We start from the raw sequence: 10,662 nt of genomic DNA on the forward strand, positions 1-10,662 counted from the left end.
TCCCATCGGTGTGGAACGATGAAATGTCTGTTTTTGATAAGGGCTAAGTAAACCTGCATGACGATAATCGTGCTCGGCTCTTGAAATTGTGGAGACAGCAACCGTCGCACAGGAAAGTCGTGTGCCATTAAGACGGTTATCTATGTTCTAGGGGGCCGTGACATTGGCATTGCGTCGGCGTTTTCGTGAGTCCTGTGCCTTTAAACGGAATACATGTATCATGTAACAGGCACGCCGCTTGTATTTCAGGAGGGTCCTGGGTCGCGGAGATGATTGCTGTGCTTGGTCACGCGGAGACCATTCAGAGAATCACGAGCTGCATCAGCCAGCCTGCCAGCCGAGGGCACCGTTCAGAGCTGCTGAGACCGTCCGGTGGATCAGCAGCTGCATCAGCCAGCTGCCAGCCGAGGGGCACCGTTCAGACCTGCTGAGACGCGTCCGGTGGAGGCTAGGGCACCGTCAGACCTGCTGAGACCTTCCGGATGGCTCAGCAGCTGCATCAGCCAGCTGCCAGCCGAGGGCACCGTTCAGACCCTGCTGAGACTTCGGATGGATCAGCAAAGCTGCATCAGCCAGCTGCCAGCCGAGGGCACCGTCAGAGCTTGCTGAGACCGTCGGTGGATCAGCGGCGGCGTTTGTTAGCCCTCTCCATCAGCTGCATCAGCCAGTCGCTAGCGGTCGTCAGTTGTGGGGGGGGGGGGGGGCTCCAGTCAACGCGCTTTGGTCTCCAGCAAGCGCTTGCGCAGGCCCTCGTTGGCAGCGCTGTGCTCGAGCTGCCCACGATCTGTGCACCCCCGTGTGGCGTTGTAATATGAAGTGGGCGGGAGCTGTGCGACTGGCATGTGATGTACACCATGGGCGCCCATGAAGGTGATGCAGAACACCCGTGATTTGCTTTTGAGTTGGTATATATGTGACCTTTGCAATACAGTAGCGTCGTTGGGAAGATCTTTATGAAGCGTACTTCAGGCTTGCGTGTGAACTTGTGGGCGTTTTGGATAACAGCGGTACCGGGAAGGTCGATCGGGGCGTGTTCGTGCTGAAATAACCGTCGACACAGTCTCACACTGTCGCGTCCCCAGCTGTCGTATCTCACGATTGTCATTTTCCGCCCAGTGACGCAGCGGCCGAGGCTCGTGCCCAGAGATTGCCATCTGAAGAGCACCCCTCGCCCCCCCCCCCCTCATTAAAACAGGACCGCAAGTAATGTCTTCCATGCCGGGGGGCTTGACTTCGTGTGGATGAGTTGGGTACAATAGCGACTGGCGAAAATATTCAGTTGTTGTCGATGTCAACCGATATGTAAAAATATGAACGGAAATTATTTCTCCCCAAAAGGATCACATTTAGGACATTTACTGGTTGGCATGCATGCTGCGCAACCCATTCTCAATTTATTTCAAACATGATAATCGGTTAGGTGGACCATAGCGTCGCGAATGGGGGAATTATGAATGGCTAATAAGAGAAAGTGAAATAGGGAATGTTCTTTGCGTTTGTTCCTTCTTATCCGTTCTATTTATAGACTGGCGAAATAATTATTTTTATTTACTGATAGTGGAGAGCTTTTAGTACGAATTGGTGTCACTTTGAGCGGAATTGTCAAAATCTGCTCAACTCCTACGGCTGTAACGCCGGATCTTCGAGATTCGGACCCGATCTGACTCCATTTTTTAGCGTTTTCGCCTCCCGAGATTTGTTGTATCCCATGCAAGTTGAAGGGACAGGGGGCAATGTGATGGCATTGCAATCTGGAAAAACCTGCCCGATGTAAAAGTTTGCTCTTAAAAAATTGGCATTTGATATGGTGAACAATTTTAAGAGTTGCGTTCTTTGTTGCCGAAAACTTAAACAATGTAATATCCTTAATTTTCCATGTATGCCCAATAAGACCAAATGAAACTTATCACTTCGTGTCGTTTCAAGAAATATACCAATGCCAGCGGCAATGTGGGATTGAGGATAGGTGGACAGAACGATGGGCGAGGAGTGTCCGCACAGTGGTGCTCAATACAACCCGATTTCCGTAGGTAAACACAAAACGGTGAAACGACATTCTGTATCTGAACTTTCATAACGGACAATCGATCACAGGATCCAACTTTGTCCGCATCTAAGCAGGGCATCAGAGGCTTTGCAGCTCGGTGAGGACTAGCTCCTTTGACGCAGGAGAGAGGCCACTCACCAAAGGGTTTGCGGTACGATCCGATGTCAATGAGGAGGTGCCATGCAGTCCCGCCACACGGCCGAGGCGCCTCCCTCCCCGGTTCCGCGACCCTTGGAGCCAATTGGAGATGGCAGCGTCGATCTCTCCTACCGCTCGCTGCTGGAACATCGAATGCAAATTTTACATCGCTTTCTTCAGAATAATATTTGCGGACTATTTTGATAGACCTGACGACAAGCGATGGGTTTCGCTCCTGTTTATCCCAGTTTTGGTGCATTTTGGGTTCCGTATTTCATTAAAATATTGTCTAATGTTGCCAGTGTGAAAAGGGCTCATCATTCTTTGCCATGTCAGCTCGGTTATACGCTATGTCACTTTGCAAATGCTGGAAAACCTCTCAAAGCATAACACTTGGATGCGGAGAACAAATCGACTGGAACATCCCGCAGCTCTTTAAAGTTGTAGACAAAGTGGTAAGTTAAAGTTTGCTTCCATCCATCAGCACGGAGTGTGGGTCCATGGCTCGAAGTCAGACTGGAACGACGTCGCCAGCGGTGCCCCTCAAGGATTGGTACTGGGACATATCCTGTTCATTAATTTCGCCAACGGTTTACAGCAAGAGCTTTGTGAACGTAGATGATAGTAAACGTAGATTGTAGACCGAAACGGGGGTTATACAGTTGCTTTGAAATGGCGATCTCATGGCCGTGTGGGAATTTTCGGCCTTTGCTCAGAAACGAGAAGTGAAACTTACATAATATTTTTGACTATGCGCGCTCGCGAGTCTTCGAACAAAACCCCCGCCGTCCGACGTTGCAGTCTCCATGGACTGCGTGGCTTTGGCCGCAGTTAATGGTAGAAAAAGGGAACTCCAACGCTAAATGCTAAATTTCCAGAAAGCTGCGGGTCTCGGCGTCTGCCCCATCCTCGATTCCCATGCCCCATGCATCAGTGTCGATGTTATGATTATGCACATGTTTTTACAGCATTAACTCTCATGGCGGCAGGGTCGGCGCGCGTAATACAACGTATTACACGTTACAAGCGAATGCAGGACATGTTTCGTGTATTTGGCGCATAATATCACATGGAGGCTTCACAGGCGCCTTTAGCTGCGGCACATATAGTCATTGGTGGCCGCTGCACACGCTTAGCACATAGTGACCTGTTCGGATATCGGTAACTGGCTTGCCACTACGCTATGTTCCTTCATCGTTACTAAGCGTTAGAACGCATTAAGGAAATGTTTCACGTTTTTGTGAGGTTTTGAACTGAAATAGCCATTTTGAAGATCACTCGATGCAGCTCACAGCCCTGACCCTCTGAAGACCTAAAGCGCTCCAGTTTCTGAGCCACACGCCTGCGGACATGTGCATACTTTTTTGGAAGACCGTTTCAAGGTCGCCCAGGCATCCGCGACGCCATGATAACGTCATGCAGTCCTGCCATTCCATTTGCAAAGTAACGATCAAGGCTAAGAAAAACATAATTGTCAAGTCTTTCGCATTTGGTGTTCGTGAGCATGATTTTCAGGTATAACGGCTGTTAGTCGGCTCTTAATGTTGTGTAAGGTAGGATGGCGTAATCAAACAATGACGCGGTGAGCAACATATTTGCTGAATGGAGACATTGTGCTGTCTAGAACAGCATTTTTCACTTAAAATGATACGTTTAGTTATATGTGAGCTTGTTTCATCATATCTGGTGTTTGTCCCAATATCTTCAAATACGTAACATTCCCTTCAAAGTCCCTACTCGAGCCGCGCACTGAGCAGATGTGTGTCTAATACCCCGGCAATCTCCAATAGATTTGTAGACTGCCAAAAGCAGACCTTTTCTTGGCACTGAAGCTTTCGAGTCACGGGACCCGAAGAAATTATCTGGGCCTACTATCTGGTTCTCCCACCAACCCGCATTACAATGCTCGCTTGGCAGGCCCACCGATGCCGTGGCATGCATTTTTGGAGTGCGCGGTAATAAAAAAAATGTCATTCACATTGAAGCCTTAAAAAGTATCTCAGCATGATAAGCATTTTCATATTTGGAAGATGTTTTTATAATGCCCTGAGCACCCGCGTGAGACGTAGTGCAGTTTCTGTAGAACTTGATGCACGTTTTGTACGCACGGTGTCAAAAAATATTAAAATTCTGTCACTACTGCTGTGCTGTGTACCAGGGAGTCGGATACCACATGGAAGCTCTGGTGAAGGATCCAGTGACACATTGGTATGCTACAAATGTAAAGGAGAGGCGCGCTTTGCCTCGCAGTGAGGCAAGGCGCATTCTTCAAGATGCTTACACATCTTGTACCTCTCAGATATTGCGTTTTTCCGAAGCGCTTTGCCCCGAGTTTTAACCCGGTGGCGTATCGATAATTTGATCTTCTCTAGGTTGGCCGGTGTTTGACCGAGCAGTTTGTGATTGTCAGCCCGCAAATGCATCCGTGCGCCACCAAATGTCACATTTGTTCGGCTTCATTCCTGGCTTTTTCGGGATGGTGACCGTTTTCAAGATTGGGCGCATTCACACGTAGGCTACGTGACGGCCTACGTCAGAGAGCTGCTTGTTTGTCCGACCGGAACAGCTAAGCTAAGACATGACAGTAGCGAAGACCGCATTCAATTCATGGTGCTTTAAGCTCATGTCGCTTGCATGAAGCAGACAACGATGCCGCACTGCCTTAATTCGCACGTAGTCAAGATCTGGGTCAGTGATCTATCCCGAATGCCTTGGGAGAATGATTTTATGTTGGAGATTACATGCTGAGGAGAGTTGGCCGAGTGAGCTTTGACTCTGCTATCCCGGACTTCAATTTCAGCACTCCGATTGACTTGCCTCCAGGTGCTCAGCGGAACCGTGGGCGTTTCTGATGGATTCGCGCGGTGTTGTATAGATCGGTGGACCGTCGCCGTGCCAGGACGCGCTTGGCCAGCTGCCAACGGACAGGACGAACCAGATGCAAGCAGAGCGCTTCAAGAATTAAATGAACGTCTATGTTACTCGTGACGCTCTCATTAGCTTACTGGTCTGTTCCTGGGACCAGGCGGAGGGGGAGATGATGGAAATGTTCTTACGCGCGTTCCACAGGGCTGTCACCCGATTTTAAGGATGTCCACTCACCTCGCGGAACATATCCACTCACTCGTTTTGGGATGTTTAGGTACGGTAACGTAGCATCGAGTTTGATACAGCTGTGAGGTAACCAGTCTGTCACGAGCCATGCGTTTGTAATAACTAATCCGGTAAGGCATTGTTCGTGTTTTTGCGATGGCCTCGTGGCAAATAGTTCCCAATGTTATTAAGAGACCACGTTGTGTTTTCTTAACAGCTGAATAAGTTCGATGTAATTGATACATCATAGCTTTCAGAGTGCTGCAGCCAGCAGCTTCGCACAAATAAGGCATGGATATCTTGCCCTCTTATCACGCTGGAGTTATGCAAAGATGATGTAGCTATACGTGCCCGTCATTAAAAGAACATGTCTTTAATGTCTGTGTCAGATAGCGCTCATTACTGTGTGTGACATATGGATGTGTGACAGGCGGCGGCGTAGCCTTTAGGACCAGTGATCAGATTAAATAGAAAATAGTATTGGGTGGCCCTTGCTCATGATACTTTAGGTAAAAAGAAAGTGAAAATGTCTGACTAATGGTTGTATATTCAGCTTGGCGTTCATCGGAACGTGACAAGAGAATCTTTAAAAAGCGCGGTGACGCTGACGCGTATAAATTGCATGGATTAATAACAATGATATATGTTCAATGCCATGATATATGTTCAATGTCAATCCATATTTGGGAGTACATTAAATCTGTTTGATTCACGGTGCTGTCATGGGCCAGGTGCCTAGCTAAGTGGGCAGTTTAGGCTGTTCGTCACGAACGGGCTCAGCGGTCTCACGGCCAGCTCCGTCTCTGTGCCGACCACGCATAGCCACGTCTAGCTGAGACACTGGCTCACTGGCACGGGTCTGCAGCATGCGGTTCCCAAAGGCGTCCATTCTGGCTGAATGTTGAACATTTTCAGAAAAGCATTGGCTGACCTTGTTAAAATAGGTGTTGACCGATTAGATCGGTAATTTAACAGTCGAGGAATCCCTAAACCTAACTGCCCTCATCATGTTGGCGGGTCCTCAAAAACTCTGCAGCATCCGGATCAATGCTCTGGTGAAGCTTCTGAGTTCAATCAGCTAAGAAAGACTCCAATGAACGAGAACGAAGACCACCGGCAATTTATTGCATATAAACGTTTAACGCCTGGTTTCTTCATTTAATTGCCTTCGAAATTCAAACAGCAATGGTATCGCGATGCTTTTTGGTTCTGTTCTAGCTATTGAAGGTAATGACAATAATAACAGTAAAACCAAGAAAAACGGCTTCCCACTAGCAAGTGTGTCACATGCGGCAATTTTGGGGGACCTCTCACCATCAGCGGCCCTTTCTCAACCCTGCACCCCCCTCCCCTTGCCAAGGCTTTTGCTGCGCCCCTGATAGGGAGGCCGGGATAGCCGAAGACCCCGAAATTACCGGAAATAATGGGGAAGGTTTCAGGCGGAACACTCCCAAAAGCGATGAAAGGGTCAAGAGGCCCCATACGCCGAGCGGGGCTTAAACTCAAAAGTACCCGAATTATCTGTCTGGACGCCCCGGGGGGACCAAGGTCCACGAGATGGCCGAGGACCCCAGGGAAATCAAGGTCCCTGAACTGAATTGGCGCTGAGTCGCTCATGCGTCCTCGACGCATATTATCCTATTATTTATAGCATAAAGGCCTGGGTGGCTAGAAAGCCCTGAGATGAACGGGGACCTCCAATGACCAAGACTCTGTCTGGTAAAGTGACTCGTACTGGTCCAGAGGCCCTGTGGAGTAACTCCGGGCCCCCAAACCAAAGTCCCAAACGCCCCACCTGATTGTCCCCGACCCTCCCCCCTCCACACACACACACACACGCACACACACACACACTTTGGACCAAGCGGCACAAAGGTCTGACAGGCCAGAGACAGCTGGAGCCCTGATCAGGTAGTGGGTCGTGTGGTCCGATGGCAGATGATAACTGAAGAAGTACGTAGACTGCCAGAAGCCCCTGAAACAACAGAGCCCTGATCAGTTAATGGGTCCCGCGGTCCGATGGCAGATAATAACTGAAGAAGCACGCAGACTGTCAGAAATCCTTCAAACAGCAGAGCCCTGATCAGTTTAGGAACACGCGGTCCGATGGCAGATGATGGCTGAAGAAGTACGCAGACTGTCAAAAGCCCCTGAAACAGCAGACGACCGCGGGATAGTCGAGCTAACCGAACTTTTCTATGAGCCACATGTTGATGGAGGAGGTAGAGGGGCAGGATCCTCACATATTCTGTGGTCTGAACAGGACAACTTTTCTTCCGAGCTGCCTAAGGCCCCGTGAGAACTAAACAGTCTCAAGACGGTCAGAGGCACTTAATCAAAAAGAGACGTAAATAGCTATCGCAGTTGAGCCCTTAAAACCTAACAGCTAATAAATAGCTATCAACCAAAGCCAATCATGGATCGCAAAACGTCCGAACAAATTTTCAACGTGAGAGAGAACAGAACGGTCATGGCGCTTAATTATCAAGCACCCCCAGCCCATGGGTGAAATCTTGGCATTTCAGGGAGGCGTTAGAAGGTAACGGCCCTACGATAACTAAGACGCCCGAGGTAGTCCCAAGACTGCACGAGGATAGCAAAGGCGGTTCGAGACTAGGCACTTGTTTAGGGCAACCAGGGAGTACAAAGGACCCAGAGGACTCTGAACATCCGAGGGCTTGAAGTGAAAAGTGGCTCCCAGTGAACAAAAGCGTTCAAAACGGTCTGGGAACTCGAGCTGACGAAATGGCATGGAAATGTAAAACATCCAAAACGGCCACGGGAACGGGACGATGAATCAGTAGACGATGAATACTAGACGGTGATAAGGCCCAACGCCGCCACGAGGCTTGAAAAAGTTGTATGGCCCCAAGAACTCTAAGCGGACCAGAAAAGTTCACGGCATTAACATAATTCCCGGAACCAACCCTTTGCATTACTAAGAGATCTTTGGGAATTAATTCCTTGCAGGCGTGGGTGCGTCATGACGTCTAGAAGTACATCACAGGATCGGAACCTTGGAGGATAGACCCAAATCTTTTGGGATCCAAAACCTAATGGAAAAGAGCTTTGAAAGTCGTCTAAGATTAGCGATTCTTTTGGTAATTTGACAACAGCTTCTTTGATCTGTCATAAACTTTATTTTTCGGACTATTCCTTAAAATGTTTTCCATATGTTTTCGAGGCTGTCCAGAGCCGATTACAGAAAATTTGAGCGTCTTTTGTGTTTGGTTTGAGGGAAACTTCTTGCTTAGCTGAGACAGGACAGCATGATTTGTGATGCTGCGAGCTCATCGACAGTGATGTAATCCACAGTACGAAGAATCAGGTTCAAAAAGCTCGTCTAACCATCCCTCCTCCGGTTATCGTTAATGATTCATTGGTTTTACGTGGTATGGAGGGTAAGCGTGATGGCCAGGCACGATGAGCTTAACCACTTACTGCGATGAACGGGAAGCAATTGCATGAGCTGATTCTTGTTTGTGCCTATCATCGTACCGAATGTGTACGTCAGCAGGTCGATTGGAATGCAGAACAAGGAAGTCTGCAAGGCTTTGTCCAAATCCTAAACAGCCGCCCCGACTACTCACAGAGGTATATGACAGAGGGGACGCGCCACGCCAACTATGGTCTCCATCAGGCATCGGTTTGGACTATCGCAGGGAACTTTCAGTCTCGTTTGCAAAATTGCATATACTCTAGTCGTTGGGAGGGCTCGCGCACTTGCAAAAATGTGTGCAGCTCCTTTCCTGTCCGCTGCACCCTCATAAAACAGTCCAAGAAAGTTGCAGGCCCCCCCCCCTCCCCCCTCCTACAGGGAGGACAGTCGGAAAGGTAAGCGTGCCTTCCAACTCCCTTTTCACCGTGTGGAGCAGATAGCGGTGATGCCAGGCGCAGCAGCGCCGTCCGCAGCACATGGGGCCGGACAGCTACGTCATAATACGCCCCGCGATCACAGCAGACGTGGCATCTATAGCAGCTACAGGTAGTAACCGTGCCACCCACGGCGACGCCGTCGTTGGGGATGGCAGTGCTCGCGCCTCCCGCGCCGGCAGCACCAGGAGCAGGCGCCGCCGGTCCGGACAGCGTCTGGCTGCTCACTCGGCCGTCCGCCGCTGGGTGGCAGCAGCGGCGGGGCGCACCTGGCCGGCGGGCCCGCCGGTCAGTCAGTGGTCGGCGGGTGGCTGTCGAGCGCGGACACCGTGACGCTGGTGGTGCGATGTGGCGGTGCGAGCTGCTAGTGTTCTGTGCGCTGCTGCTGAGCGGCGCGGCACGGACGGCCTCGGCGCAGGCCGACCCGACGGACTGTGGCGCCACACGCTCCCTGCTCCTGGCCAAAGGCGTCCCGGAGTCGGTGCTCTCAGAAACGACGGCCACAGGTGAGCTCAGGCTGACTCTCTGACAGCCTTGCCTCTCGACCTCCGGGTGGTCCGTCTAGGCGGCGATCACTTTCGATCAGTCGTCCATCGGGTGTCCTCAGATGGTCCGGTCAGGTGTCCTCGGGTGGGTGGTCCGGTCACGTGTTCTCGGGTGGTCCGGTCAGTTGTTCTCGAGTGGTCCGGTCAGTTGTTCTCGGGTGGTGCGGTCAGGTATCCTTAGGTAGTGCCGAATTCCAGTCAGCTGACCCTTCGGTGGGGAGACCCGTGCGTCGGTCAACCGACCCACTGCACGCTACATCTCCCCTTCCAACAGCATAATTAGAATTGCTGTGTCGTGACATGAACGCTGGTCACGCTCAAGAACAGCCTAATGATCCTGGAAGTCGGCGCCGGCGGCTGTCCGGCCTCGGACGCCGTGGTCCAGGGCGCCGGCTGGCTGTCCGGCCTCGGACGCCGTGGCCCAGGGCGCCGGCTGGCTGTCCACCCGCGGACACCGTGGCCCAGGGCGCTGGCTAACTGTCCGGCCTCGGACGCCGTGGTCCAGGGCGCCGGCTGTCCGGCCTCAAACGCCGTGGTCCGGTGCACCGGCTGGCTGTCCGGCCTCGAACGCCGTGGTCCAGGGTGGCGGCTGGCTGTCCGGTCTCGGACGCCGTGGTCCGGGGCACCGGCCGGCTGTCCGGCCTCGAACGCCGTGGTCCAGGGCACCGGCTGGCTGTCCGGCCTCGGATGCTGTGGCCCAGGGCGCCAGCGGTTGTCCACCCTCGGACGCCGTGGCCCAGGACGCCGGCCGGCTGTCACGCTCTCAATTGGCAGCGCACTGACAGGGCTGATTACAGCAGACCCCGAGCGTAGGGCGTAGTGGCGCGTCGAGCCAGCGGCCGGCCGGGTCCTGACCTCACGCACCGACCGCCTCGATCGCGACCGTCCCCAGACAGCTGACTCCCAAGGATCGGTCACCTGATGCTGCATAATCGCCCTAGAGCTGAGCGCTATCGAGCGACACGC

The 10,662-nt window shown here is 51.7% G+C and overlaps 1 protein-coding gene across 1 annotated transcript in view; it reads left to right on the top strand.

Moving 5' to 3' along the window:
- LOC119097564 (putative glutamate--tRNA ligase, mitochondrial) overlaps window positions 1-273 on the top strand; it is a 22,920-nt gene extending 22,647 nt beyond the window's left edge. Inside the window, exon 9 of the mRNA XM_037220597.1 lies at window positions 250-273. Within this exon, the coding sequence (XP_037076492.1) occupies window positions 250-273 (24 nt within the window). The remainder of the gene's footprint in view (window positions 1-249) is intronic.
- The last annotated feature ends 10,389 nt before the right edge of the window (window positions 274-10,662 follow it).

This window comes from Pollicipes pollicipes, unplaced genomic scaffold (genome assembly GCF_011947565.3).
Source record: "Pollicipes pollicipes isolate AB1234 unplaced genomic scaffold, Ppol_2.1 Scaffold_4295;HRSCAF=5057_pilon_pilon_pilon, whole genome shotgun sequence".
NCBI classification, from domain to species: domain Eukaryota; kingdom Metazoa; phylum Arthropoda; class Thecostraca; order Pollicipedomorpha; family Pollicipedidae; genus Pollicipes; species Pollicipes pollicipes.